The following is a 14,360-nucleotide window of genomic DNA, read 5'->3' as shown; positions in this document are numbered from 1 at the left end:
CACCTGGTACCCCCAGGTATGAAATATTAATAACATGCACATGTGAAACAAGAGCTAGGATATGGCATAAAGTAGCTTCATTAGAAGCTATTTGTGTTTAAAATAGTAAAGTGAGAATTGATAAGTGTTCCGTATGGTTTAAAAGAGGTAGAAAGAGTCTGCATCATAGCACCACTGTTGTGAATGACCTTCAGGTCCAGGACCCCAGCAGGTCATGAAAAGAACATTAATTCAACATTCAGACTTGCCTCTCACTCAGTCCTGCCTTCCTGTGGTGTCTGGGAGTGAAAGGCAGAAAGCCAAAAAATGTGAGAGACTTGCTGGATGGACAACACTGACTATTACATTACCATAAAAGCAGGCCCAGTGATGTTTTTGAGGCTGTTAACATCAATAGAGTTGACAGAGTGGATACCCATGCACCAGGTCAAACTACAGAAAGTGTACATTAATTACATATACATTGCAGCTGATGTTCACAGCAAAGAACTTACTGAAATCATACACAGAGACAACTATTCAAATAAAACTACTTTTGAGAAAAGTACATTGAAAACTGCAGTGCATCTGTGCAAATTTTTGCAAGCAATATGAAGGTGATTCATTATGCACAGGTTGTCACACCAACAGACTTGCAAGCAATGATATGCTAGCTCATTAAGATGCTACATTCCCAGCATCCTGAGTGCTGCAGGGCAAGGAGCAGGATGCAGCAGCTTCTCTCAACGTATACAGACATTTATTAGGAAAGAAAAGGAAGCACAGGTTACAAACAAGAAACAGGGCTCCCACTCAGTGGCTGAAAATGCATTGGCAGCCAACACCCAGTGGAACCAAGAAGCACTGGTGGACGTGATTATGGAGGGACTCCAGGAATAACTCACCTGTAGGGAGGAGGCGAGTACTCTTAACTAAAATCGTCGACCATGCCATCCTTCTTAACAACCTCCTGGAGAAGAAACACCTCTTACTTCAGCATAAGTCTCCTCCACATATGTCTACCCCACCAACACGTGAGACTTTGCCTCAGGCTGAATTCATGCAGCTGGGAGGTACACACTTCTCACTCAAGGAGAGGAGAAGATGTGGACATTTGCACCTGTGCCTTAACTGTGGCAGCACCAACCACAAGCTCTCAAACTGCTGACTTTTTCTTCCTGCTCTGGAAAACAAAATCCCAAAACATAAGGTGATCAGAAGGTTGCCAGTTCAATCCCCACCACCACCAAGTCGCCACTGTTGGGCCCCTGCGCAAGACCTTTAACCCTCAATTACTCAAGTTCATCCAGTCATGTGGGTAAAATAATGTAAATGTAAATCTTAGTGATGTGTGGTACTACACAAAGTTTGTGTACATAGCACCTACAATCTGATTAGGATCAGAGAAGGTGATGAGTGGAAAAACTGCTTTCAGCACCATATCCAGCCACTATGAGTACCTGGTGCCTTCTGTTTTCCAGGCATTCATTAACAAGGTACTCCAGGAGTACTTGGGTAGCTCCGTCATTATTTACCTCTACGGCATCCTGGTCTACTTGCCATCCCTGAAACATGTCCACAATCAAATTCTCTGCACTCTCCAGCGAAGGTTTATTCTGCAAGCTGGAGAAGTGCGAGTTTCATCTGCATGAGGTAAACTACCTTGGCTACCTCACCAAAACAACTGGTCTATGGATTCAGACTAGCAAGGTGGGGGAGGTGACTTAATGGCTCCGTCCTCAGATGCACTGTGACCTGCAGTATTTTAAGGAGTTTTCCAACTTTTATTAGTGGTTCATCAGGGATATTAGTGCCAAGGCCAAGCCCCTAACCAAGGTAAAGCCCAGCGTTACTGTTGCACCCTCATTATCAAGCAGCCATCTGGCGAGCTTGCAACTCTTCTGGTCACAGTGCTGTTTTTTTCCTGCTGTTGTCACTACTAGCACCTTTTGTTCTGGTTTGTTTGTTTGTTTGTTTTCAGTTTTTGGACTAGTCATTAAAAATCAGTACTCTATTACATTCATTCATGTCTCGCTCTGTGCCTGCAACATATCGCACATGCCCACATGGCCCACCAGACACAGAGATGTGAGAATTGCCCCATACACAACCATATGACCATCTGCCTCAGTGATAAAACAAACATACACAGGCAATCTCAAACCATCACACAAAATAACTGAAAATCAGTACAGTGCTGTGGCTTACATATTTCTAACAAGAAAAAGAATGTGACAAAGAAAACAACTCACTGCATTTGAAGAAAATGCTATATTGCTATAAAAGCATTGCCTCTCACCCTCTGACAAAACAAATGCAAAGGTAGCAGCCATGCTAGTAACACTCTCTAGTATGGTGCTATGACATATGGAAAAAACAGAATGAGGAATTACTTGTGTAAATTTAATTATGGAAGTTTTCATATTTAAAGTTACTCACGTGGGTGGTGATAGATTCTATGAAAACTGCTGCTTTACCCAACCCTACAATGGCAAGTTTGTAACAATTACTAGGGCCCCATTAGTAGACATTGGCAGATACACTGATTTCACTGATTTCATGTTTCAAAAAAAGACACCATAATCAAATCAGTGATGTTTAGTTATTAAAGTGCTGCAGTTGTTACAATTAATAATAATAATAATAATAATAAGTTTCCCTTATTATTAAGTAAACGTCATATAAAATATTCATACTATTGCAAACTAATAAAATAGTTTTGGGAGGCCAACTTTTGAACGTTTCTTGCCCCTTGTTGTTTTCATACTTGCAATTTCCCAGTAAAAAGGTGACATGTGCATGTGAGATAAACAGTCCCACCCCCACCCGGTGTTTCAGTGACTTTCGAAACTTCGTCATTAGGATCGTTCGAGATAAGCTGCGCTTCGATGGTCAGCGAGAGTATCCTGCAGGATTGGGGAAGAGCTGCACAGAGAGCCATCTAGCAGGACAGCTGCATAACATACAAGCTGAGAGACTTTGTCGATTAAGTGTGCTTGTGAAATGAAACTTCACATACCAACCTGCTTGTCTAAGGTTAAAATCATAGACTTATATATGAAGGACCAAAATTACATTTATTTATTTATTTATTCTTATGTACTTTCGTCCTCCATGTATATTCTGTCTATGGTTCAAACTGAATGACGTAAAAGACACGCAAACACGTGCTTTAAACAGGCGGCGTCAGTAAGCGTGGGAAGTAGCTTTTTTATTTATTAGCAATCGGTAGTTCTACGTCTAACATTTAGATATTACATTGAATCTCTGACGATAACACTCACGCTTTGTGTTGATAAGTTGTATTTGGATACTTAAAAGAGAATGTAATAAAGTGGTCCATAGGAAGACGCAGAGTTTGCTTGCCGTTAGTAGCAAACAGCTAGCTCTGGTCTCTGGAGCCAGCAGAATAGCTAACGCTAGCTAAGAGCTAGCTAAGATAGATAAATCTATGTCAACGATAGTGGCGAACAGCAACTGTGACCTTCTCAATGTGCGCGGCATCTGGCCTGCTCCGTACGAACTGTCCTGGGGCTATTTCTGCGACTGCAAATACTTCGTATTTAACTAGCTAGTTAGCTAAGTTATATAGGTTAACAATCCTATTGCATGTGATGAAATTAAAGAGTCACTGCATTGCAACTTCCTGTTAAGTGTAGTAATTTAACTGACCTAAAGCTATCGTGGTGCTAGCCTAAGTTAGCTATCACTTGCAAGATGTCATCAACAACTAACGTGTGAGGGTGCTAGCTTTGATTTATTGCTTATCATCTATTACATTTCGATAGCCGTTCGTTGCTAGGTAGCTACTTCTCTTTCCCGTGTGTTAAATTGTACACCTGAACTGAACTGCTACTTCTATAGGTATTTATCATGAAATCGGTGTATCCCTTGCCAGCCCCATGTGGGATAGTTTAGCAATGACTCTATACGAAGTGATTGAAGCCATGAATGATCAAAACAAAGGGTCTTAACAGTTTCGTTAGCTAGGTACACGACAACACGTTCAATTTTGTTTAATCCCTTAGCTGAATATTTTTATCTATAGAATGACATCCCGGACTTTTCTCAGGAATTTTCTCAACTATGGAAATCCGGTTGTGACGATTTTCAGTGGGAGCTATTGTAGTCGCCTTTATTTTCATCAGACCCCCGTATGTAAAGTTGCGTGGCAAGCTGAAACTGGATTCAAACCTTCAAAAGTGGCAGTAGTGACAAAGACCACGAGGTATGAATTTGAGCAACAAAGATATTTATATGCAGAACTGTCAGAAGAGGATCTTAAACAACTGGTAAGTATATTAAAATGGCTTATCTGGAATATATTCATTCACAAGGAACACAAATCCACATTCAGGAAATACAGGATGTCCATTCTAAAAGTTCCCATTGAATGTTTTGTTTTTGTGGTCTTTCATTAATGCTTGGTGTCTTTGCACACACTCTTGTATTATACTTAAGTCATTGAACAGTTTTTTTGTTTTTCTCTTTCATACGTTTTAATTAACTAAACTAAAAGCTTAAAATAAGTAAAACAAACACTTAAAGCTCAATGTTCCAGTCATTTTAGTATCTTGGAAGGTCAGACCTAGACGGAATCCGATAAGCCAACTGGTAATTGTTGAGTGTGTATGTGTTTTCTGGGTGCTGCACCTCTGTTTATTTATTTTGTAAAAGTGTTGTGTACTGACAGCTTGCTTTGAAAGGATCCAGTTACTTTGGGCTTTTGGAGAGACACAACATACACACCCACAATGTTGGACAGATTGTGGACAATCTACAGTAAGTGATGGATGTTGCAACATGTAAAACTGTTCATACTAATGAAAGTGCATATGGTATTGGTTAGATTTTTATGGGTAGCTCAATGTAATTATTTCAATGCTTGTTTCATTTTTCCTAGAAAAGAAGGTATTGAGGTTCGTATTGTTAAAAGAAGGGAGTATGATGAAGACACAGTCAGATGGGCAGATGCCATTGTGTCTGCTGGAGGTTAGTTGTTTTGTGCTAATACCTGAAGGTTCTTCAGAGTAGCATTCTACTGGTTGAAACAGGAATATCAAAGGGCAGAAAGATGCAGGGATGTCATAACACACATAAACATAGACCCTTTAGCTACCATTATGTTTGAATTGAATTCATCTATGAACTGATATGGGTACTTGTTTTCTTTGGACTGTGCAACATTTTAGCCACAAGAAATCCAGTCAGTTTTGTCTGCTCTCTCTTTTGACTTTTTAGGTGATGGTACTATGCTGTTAGTTGCCAGTAAAGTGTTTGATAAAAACAAGCCTGTAATAGCGGTCAATACTGATCCAGAAAGGTAAAAGAAAAACCAGCACATTCACACACATTAAATTAGGATTTTTCTTTTCATAAAATTATGCCGTGTATCTTTTCTTTTTGTAAATAAAGGTCAGAGGGCCATCTCTGCTTGCCTGTGCGCTATACACATACATTTTCTGACGCATTACAAAAACTCAGGAATGGAGAATTCAGGTGCGTCTCTCAATTTACTGAATGGTTTAAGATTGAACTCTATGCTAATACTCTCTCTTACAGTGAGCAGTATTCTGACAGGAACAATCCAGAGATTATGATTTGATGGAAAAATCCAGAGACAAAAATAACCATTGTTTATAACTCTTTTGTCCTGTAGTTGGCAGTGGCGCCAGCGGATCCGCATGCACTTGGAGGGCACCGGGATCAACCCCACTCCAGTTGACCTTCATGAGCAGCAGCTCAGTTTGGAACAACACAGCAAGGCACACCGCACCACCACAGAAGCTCAGCGCAGTAGGGCACTCGCTGCAAACCTTTTCCCTTGTTTTCTTACTGTTTTTCTTTGTACTCATTTATGTCTTCTTCCATTAACTTGGTCTTGGAAAGGTACTATAGATATAAAGTTCATTTACTTATTTCCTATTAGTTTTTTTTTTACTGCACCTTTATTTGTAATGAATTTAATAGCATTTAACTACAAGAATATTTATACAGTTACATCTCTCTTTTTTGTGGTACTCTAATGCTGCGCTCTGAATTGAAACTGATAGAACACCCATTAATCAGTTCAGTAACTTCAGTAAATCATTGTGTGATCTATGAGTATATGAAAGAAAATGAGGTTACCTTAAACGTTGCTATGGTATGTATGTTGTAGGCCAGCTAGATGTCAGTATTGTTTCTAAATGGTGTTCTTCTCTGTTCATAAAAGGATGCCTATAAACATTGTCTAAATCACTCATTACAGAGACAAAAACAAAAAAAAAAATGAGTCACTCAGGTAACATGTTTTGGCAACAGGTACAACACACAATTACACAACACCATGCTTACTTCCTGTCAGAGGACTCAATGAAATCTTCATTGGAGAGTCCCTCTCCTCCAGGTAGGTTAGTCAACCATGCCATATTCCCAACTCTTTACCTGTTTTCATTTGTCATCCATCAATTGGTCTATTAAGCTTATGTCTCGTCAGCCCTTGTCCTCCCCACTTCATCCATCCTTGCCCATCTCCCCTTAATTGTGGATCTCTGTCTGCCACAGGGTGAAGTATAAATCCTTCAAACCCCATCTTACACTCTCGCACCATAGGGCTTCCTACTATGAGATTTCCATTGATGATGGCCCGTGGGAGAAGCAGAAGAGCTCAGGACTCAGTATTTGCACTGGAACTGGATCCAAAGCCTGGTATATAAGACCATCTTCTCGCTGTGCTGATTTTAGTTAATATTTTGTCAAATATGCTGATTTTGTTAAATGTCCTGCTAGCTAATATTTGTTATTCATATTTGCATGCAGGTCTTATAATATTAACAAGCTGGTGGCTCAGGCTGTGGAGGATGTCCTTAGAATAGGTATGAACAGAATGAAAATGAGGGACTAAACGGGTTTCTAGCTGTTGTTACTTGGTCATGTAAAATTTGATTTTCTTCTCCATGTTGTAAGCAGTGGTGTGGGTGGCTGCTTTCACTAAGTAAATTGCATATTTTAATGCATGTTAGAGGAGGGTGCATATAAGACTTTACTTTCCCTTAGCAAAAGTAAGGGAGTTATCCACCATTTCACTGCGAGTTATACTGTGTATGGCTATGTATGTGACAAATAAACCGAACTTGAAGTAGGAAAACAGTAACTAAAACAAAAATGTTGCTATTCAAACTTTGAAATAAGCATCATTCAAATGTCCTTTTTATAGGTAAAGCAAAAACTGGCTTGGATATTCCACTAAACCAGGAAGTTATTGAAAGTGGTGAGTGTAGCTTTTTTTTCTTTTTATTGTTAGAAAATGAATATTTTGTTAGTTCATCATACACTTGAATATTTAGTAGCAAAGCCTTGTGACTTATTCTTTGGGATGTTGTGTAGTGACTGAGGCATACAATGAGTCTCTCATCTTCGGTCCAGAAGAGAACAAAGTTTTCTTCAGCGTCAGGGAGCCAATTGTTAACAGAGTATTTTCCAATAGCCGCCAAAGAGGGTTTGCAAGCAAGTGAGTATTATTGTATACACTGAAATGGTATATCTACACAGTGAACTGATTTTTTTTTCCTGTCTAGTTATTGTGGTGTTTACTTTGAAATCTTATTCAGATCATATCTAAAGGCCCAGGGTCACACTGCACAAATAGTGGTATTGATACTAGAATTTAATTAAATGATTGACCAATAGAAAATATTTTCCATTCCATATCAGAAGCAAAAAAGGGTCAATTTAGATTGTGTAATTTAGACCAAATGCACAAATAACTACAGTAATGTGACACCAGATGCTATCCTTTAATTTTCAGCATTAATAATTTCAAAACATGCTAAATTGCTCTGATTAATCATGTTCATGCATAACAGTGTAAAACCATCTGGCTTATCCAGATCCTGTTTTTGCTGCAATGCATTTGGTCCTTGGCCTGCATCATTATTTATTCCAAAAAGAAATGTGAAATAGGATATATAATCCAGGGGTAACTCCCAGTCCTGGACATATGCAGCTTTGCAAATTTCCAACACTAATGTATGCCTCTAATATTCATGCTACTGAAAGCCATGGTTACTGAATCAAGTGCTAGATTAAGTTTGGATCTGAACATGACAGGAAGGTAGATCTGCAGCAATAGAGCTAGGCACCCTACTTTGTTAAAGGTTTATTAATGCTAATAATGTTCTCCCTGTATTAATCTCCCTGTGTTACTTAAAGGATATGTGTCCGCTCAAGATGCTGGGATGCTTGCATGGTGGTAGATGGAGGAACATCCTTTGAATTTAATGATGGAGCTATAGCAACTATCAGCTTATGCAATGAGGACCTGCTAAGAACTGTTAACCTTGATTGAATGCCTGGTTATTAAACCATCATAAACACTTTTTCTAAGGTATTGGACATGCATTAATGCTTTTTCAAGCCTGGATTAGAGATGAACACTGACGCATGGCCAAAACCATTATGGTCTGTGGATTAATGGTTTATTGTTTGTGAACTGAGGGGGTTTTACAGTTCCAGTAAGAATCTTTATCTTTCATAGCTTGAATACCATCCCTGGAACAATGTACATTTTCAACAGGAAAATGATTCTTGTTGCTTAAAACGATCTTTGTCGTCTTTCTGCTTGAACATTTTCTTAAGGTTGTTGGTTTCATTTTGCATTTGAAACACTACTGTCCCATGGTTATTAAACCACCAGAGCACTCCAACATTTATTAGATATAATGATTCAGTGGGCATGAATACCTGCGGGGGTCACAGGTTATTAAATGTTATTGTATTTTCCAACAAATACCAGGGGGTAGAATGTACCATTGGCAGGTCAGAGCATTATGTCAAGTTGCTTATCTTGGTTAGATGACCTAGTATGGTTTGCTTTTAAAACCCAAGCTATCATAATGCAGCATTGGCCTGTCAGTTTTTATTTATTTCATTAAAATATAAAATGATGGAACCTGTTTAATTTTCTAGGATGTCCAGTGACTACACCTAGTCCCTTAATAGAACAAATTTCAGTAAAGATCATTTTGCTTTCAGTACTGACCCCAATTCAGGCCCAAGAACATGGGGAAGAAAGTGAATAAATAAAAAGCACTATTTATTTGAAATGAACACGCAAGCTTCCATAAAAACATAGTTTATTTCTGTTCTCAATAGTCAATTATTCAGGAGTCTCATAATAGGTCAGAAAACAAAATGCTAACAGTTTTAAATTGTTCTTAGAACTGTTTAAAATTAATCACCCTTTTGCAGATATGCTGACTGTGCCTTAAGGCATCAGTAACAATATATAAACCATCATGAACAGATAAGCAACATTTACATAACAAAATGTTCAACAGGCTGGGTTAACCATCCTCATTTCCAGAATTAGCAATACATTTAAAACAATGCTCTGGGAGTATCCAAGCTAAATATAAAGAATGGATATTACATTGTTTTCAAGATAATGTTACACTACCAAAGTCAGTAATTCAGCTTTAAAGGATCAGGGCCCTTGCTTTGTCCATCCTACATAAGAAAGCATCCAGACAGAACTATCCAAATAGTTATTGTACAGGAGCTGCTCTACTTAAAGGGACCTTCAAACCATTCTTGAACCAAAATTGTCAACTGCTCACTGTAGATACTCATTTGAATTTTTTAGGAACATTAAAGATCTAAAAACAACCTGACAAATGACCCTGTAATATCTACTGTAACCTTGTCTTTCAAACGAAGTTACTGGCACAAATGACATAATGAGTAACCAATTTTAAAACTACTAGACTGATCCTGTAAAACTGATTCCATAAACTTTTTAACAAACCATTATCACTTAGATCCATGTCATTCACTGAATTGTAAGCCTGACCATTTGAAAAGGATTAAAATTAACATATTTCAGTAAGTAATTTGGTCTGTTCATTTCCGTTTTCTCTAAAACATCTATAAACAAACATTTTTTTCAATGCCACTCTTAAAAAAAGAAAAAAGTAAAAAATACTTTCCAGTAGTCTTTTCAGACATACTTAAGGAACATCTTCATATTCATCTCTTAACTCCAATATGATTTCTCTCAGAAATGTCCTAGGACCACAGGTTAAGGTTTATATACCAGCCAGCATGGCATTCCCCACAGTGTACGGTCCTTCCTGGTAGCTGTAGTGGGCCGTGCTATACTAGAGAAAGGCTGCGTGTTGATCTGGATATGCGGCAGCCCTTTACTTAGGATGGGCAAGTAGCTATCCTGTATCAGGCCAAACACCTCCAAGGTCTGCAGCTTTGGAAATTTCTCAAAGTCTCTGTAATAGAAAGAAATAACCTAAACATTTAAAAGTGTTCCTCATTAAACATTTTTTTCTTTCAATTTTGTACAGTACACTAATGTGCATGCTGTCTTACATAAGGGCAGCTGGGTGGATTTGGTAACAGCGGCTCAGGGCTAAATGCCTCAGAGAAAGCAACTGTTGCAGCAATGGGAAGGCATCTGTGGTCACAAGCACACTGTCACTGCAGGAAAGGAAAGTAGCATCAAGACCCAGATGTCCAGACAGGATTCACTCTTCCTCCCATCCTCCATCTTTAATTATTCCTTACCTCAAATCCCAATTTGTTAGATTTGGACATCTTTCCACTAGTTTCTTTACATCTAATGAATTGAGGGGAAAAGAGAACTTTAAACCTCTAGTATTGATCAAATTCAAACTGTACTGCATTTGAATAAAAAATTCTTTTTTTTAAATATTCAGCCTGTGTATGTATATGAAGATTTTTTCTGCCAATTGAGGCAACTGGAGTTGTTTTACCTCTCATCCAAGTAACTTAAATCTCAACTCAACTCAAGTGCCTCAGATGAGTGGTGGAACATCAAGAATATATCATAAAACCAGACACCTTCACTGACTGGTTGGACATTTATGAAGTCAGAAAAATGTGCATCACACACAGAGCCTTAAAATTGACCACCTCACAAGAAGTTAATCATATGATAAGCAGCACAACTGTGATTTTGGGAGCAGGCCACTATCCTTTCTTTGGGCCAGGAACTACCTCAGTAATTCATCTTTTCCACATTGAAAAGCTCAAGTGTTAACAGATTTTCCCCCTCACCATCAACATGACTTCACTTCCCTAAATGTTTACTGTCTGCTCATTAAAGTAATACTTAAATCACAAAACCTTAAAAAGGTTAAAAAGAATATACCTTTAAAAAGGTTCCCAGACAGAAATGTTATTGCAAATTGTCTGAGTTTCAGATTAATATTGGATAAGCATGAGAAGTGCAAATGCATAATTACTTTAGTGACAAATACAGAAGCCAGAGCTGGGATTGAATAATGTACCATTATGTAACCCAGTAACTTGTTCCCTGAATCACCAATTTTCCTTACCTTCCATAGTCAGATTTTGCCTGTAGCCACTGATATTGAGCTGAGTAACACTGGACGGAATATTGTTAGAGATGGCTTGAACATGCTGACTGCTGAAGTCGCACCATGACACGTTCAGCTCTTCAAGCCTGGATCAGTCAGAAGAGAGGAGCAAGAAATGAAAGACTGCAATGATACACAACCTGCATCTGGGCCTTCATCAGCTGCAACAGCATGTTCTGCTCTTGCTGACAGTCTTACAAGATGCTGTGCTGAAGCAGCTCAGTCAGAGAATCAGGGGAGAAGCCAGCACAGCCACACAAATTCAGCCGGACAAGCTCTGCATTCTGAGCCAAAGATCTGCAAGATGAGTCAAGATGTGAAAAGTTAAATTATTTGTCATTCACAAAATAAGATGCCATTATACAGAACTTCCCAAGTCAATTTTAAACTATTTACATACATCAAAATATGCTATAAATAATAATGTCAACACATAGCTTTCAACTGAGTCTCATGAATGATTTTTAGATGAGACCATTTTCTTGATCATCTTAAGATGACGTACTGTAGAATGCTGTCAGAAAGCATCAGCCCCTCAAGACTGAGACTCTGTAGCTGCCTGCAGCGAGACAAGATGTCCTCCAGGACAGAAGTCTGTATGGTGCAGCTGGACAAGTCCATATGCTTAACACGAAGAGGCCTGAAACAGACAATAATTGACTTCATTAAAATAATGCAAAGCAACTAAAATGCATGCAGAGGATACATTTGTGGACAGGCCTGTAACTCACCCTGTGTTCTTAAAGGTGGGTTGACCAATACAGGCATGTGGACAGCGCAGCCTCAAGACTCCAGCTGAGAGTACCTGGCCAAGCTCTGCATCTAGCTGAGCTTTACCCACCAAGTCCACACTGTGCCACAAGGACTCATCCATACTAAAAAGATGCAACACCATACAAATACTTAAGACAATATAAAATTATATGAGAGACAATTCCTAAATGTACATTGAATCCATGAATTTAGAACTAAATATACAAATGTCTTAGATTGAGAAGAACACCTGCTCTTATAAATAGCATAACCAGAAACGTGGAAAAGAAGCACAAAATACAGAGAAATGCACAACAAAAAACAACAGATCAATGGTATGAAACTTACGCCAATCGATGCCAGCGCTTACACACGCGGGTGGTTCTGAGGAGGTCTTGTAGCGAGAGACAAGAAAATATCCCTAGAAGTAACTCATCTGGGAGACTGTCCCAGCACAGGCCAGCTACATGAGAAGCCAAAGGTGAAAAATAAAGCACATTTACTCATTATACCTTGTTCACATTTTATTAGAAGCAATACTTAAGCGTGACGGTTTTATTACATATGGTATAGCTAAATCTCAATTATATAAACATAGCACCAAAAAGAATGTGCTCGCCGTATCTGACCTGATGCATCCCTGTTCTTCCTAGGACGTCTGGCAATGACAAAAGCATTTTCTTTCCCCTTCACACAAGCCCGGGGTTGCTTGCGAGGAGGCGACCAGTGCTGAATGAGCTCGTGTGGGGTGTTCTCGGCGTCGAGTCCCTCATCATAAGGCGGCCTTTTTCTCGGTTTCATATGAGACATGCTTAACAAGGATCCCTCCAAATTCTCACTTAGACATGGAAGTTCTTGAAGAGGTCTGCAAAATCGTTTGAGGAAATATCTAGTAATCATATATGATTAAGAATCGCAGTGTAAATGATAACCTAATTATGACCAAACTAGCCAATAGCTATCCTAGCTAGCTAGTTAACAAGGGTGGGCTGCCATCTAGGCATGTTCGTCAAAATCAAAATGGCTTTAAGTTTCAGGAAACTATGCATCAGAAAATTATATGTACCAAAAGTCGCACAGCTGCTAGCTAACTAGCTATATAACGAAGTACGCGACCTAAACAGTGGGTTTGTAGGTTAGTTAACTTTGGGGAACAGGCAAACTCAGCTAGATGGCTAGCTAGGTTAAAACTTTGAAGGTGTTCTTGATGCCCGCCATAATATCATGAACAGAGGTGTAGCTGCAGCTTAGTTGCCTCTGATCGCGCCATCTCAATTACTGAGCACAAGGCGACCGAAATATGGCATAATAAAGGAACAATAAATGTAATTATCTGGTGAAATATTATCTTTATAATAGTTTTAAAAGATCTCATTTTAGTACACCGGTCCTAAATCCAAGGCGCGCAAGAATTGCTTGGAGGTGTATAACTAACTTTCTAGATGTCCACATTAACCAGCAGTTTAATTTTGCTTGCCATTGTCCAGTTTTTAGTAACTACTAAATATAAAAGTATAGTAGCTAAAAGTTAATCAAACGAGTAATTAAGGGCAACAGCTCGAATAGCTAACACTAGTTACCTAACGAGCTAGCTCGCTAACCAGTTAGCTACCACAGCATAGAGAGACCAAAGTGGAATGCAAGTTATCTGGTTAATTTAAACTAAAGACCAAAACTGTCTTAAGAAGTAAACGTTTCAGACATATGCAAATATACAAATAATTACCTCTCAACTGCCATATTAGTTACACAAAAGGGATTACTAAACGCTCTTCGGACAATAGATAGATAGCTTGACGTTGTGTAGTATAGGTTCCCCGATGTGTACAAGCGGGAGCATTTAAACCTGCAGCTTGACCGCCTGCCTCAGCGTTACACCATTGGTTCAAATTTAGGGAAACGGAAATTATGTAGAACATGCAGTAGCCAACAAAATAAAATACGCGCACACCAATATAATAATAATAATAATTGTAAAATTGTTTCTATTAATGTAGGAAGTAATGAAAAAGTAGTGGTTTAATTAAATAATATAAACAACCAAGGCGCGCTAACATCTTAATCAACAGCCTAATCTGTTAATCAGTTAAGTCGCGGTCACAAACATTCCCAAAATTTAAATTATTTAATTGTACTAAAGTGAGTAAATAATGCACCATAACTACCACAATTGTTTTTAGACGGATTAAATATTTTTCACTTTTGCTACAAATATGCATCGGATGCACGGGTAAT

The 14,360-nt window shown here is 38.6% G+C and overlaps 2 protein-coding genes across 8 annotated transcripts; one reads left to right on the top strand and one right to left on the bottom strand.

Annotated features, from left to right (window-relative positions):
• Positions 1 to 3,143: 3,143 nt before the first annotated feature.
• On the top strand, positions 3,144 to 9,847 carry nadk2 (NAD kinase 2, mitochondrial). Of its 7 annotated transcripts, none has more exons than XM_027004907.2 (12): positions 3,144 to 4,271; positions 4,673 to 4,761; positions 4,883 to 4,971; positions 5,221 to 5,302; positions 5,395 to 5,478; positions 5,639 to 5,775; positions 6,283 to 6,367; positions 6,574 to 6,669; positions 6,781 to 6,836; positions 7,178 to 7,231; positions 7,348 to 7,471; positions 8,173 to 9,847. In XM_027004907.2, exons 1-12 carry the CDS (start codon positions 4,029 to 4,031, stop codon positions 8,306 to 8,308), a joined length of 1,275 nt encoding a protein of 424 aa, XP_026860708.1. In that variant the 5' UTR covers positions 3,144 to 4,028; the 3' UTR covers positions 8,309 to 9,847. The 7 variants fall into 7 exon arrangements, with proteins under 7 accessions (XP_026860708.1, XP_026860700.2, XP_026860690.1 ...); XM_027004899.2 differs by having other exon boundaries at positions 6,526 to 6,669; XM_027004889.2 differs by having other exon boundaries at positions 5,639 to 5,868.
• Positions 9,079 to 13,952, bottom strand: skp2 (S-phase kinase-associated protein 2, E3 ubiquitin protein ligase). Its single transcript, XM_027004953.2, has 10 exons — positions 13,852 to 13,952; positions 12,755 to 12,990; positions 12,474 to 12,588; positions 12,104 to 12,247; positions 11,878 to 12,012; positions 11,571 to 11,669; positions 11,331 to 11,458; positions 10,537 to 10,588; positions 10,342 to 10,449; positions 9,079 to 10,241 (listed from the first exon to the last, which is right to left on the bottom strand). Exons 1-10 carry the CDS (start codon positions 13,863 to 13,865, stop codon positions 10,040 to 10,042), a joined length of 1,233 nt encoding a protein of 410 aa, XP_026860754.2. The 5' UTR covers positions 13,866 to 13,952; the 3' UTR covers positions 9,079 to 10,039.
• Positions 13,953 to 14,360: the final 408 nt, after the last annotated feature.

This window comes from Electrophorus electricus, chromosome 6, assembly GCF_013358815.1.
Source record: "Electrophorus electricus isolate fEleEle1 chromosome 6, fEleEle1.pri, whole genome shotgun sequence".
In the NCBI taxonomy this organism is placed as follows: Eukaryota; Metazoa; Chordata; class Actinopteri; order Gymnotiformes; family Gymnotidae; genus Electrophorus; species Electrophorus electricus.
The sequence above is the reverse complement of the archived record's forward strand: the minus strand, read 5'-3'. Positions and strand labels throughout refer to the sequence as shown.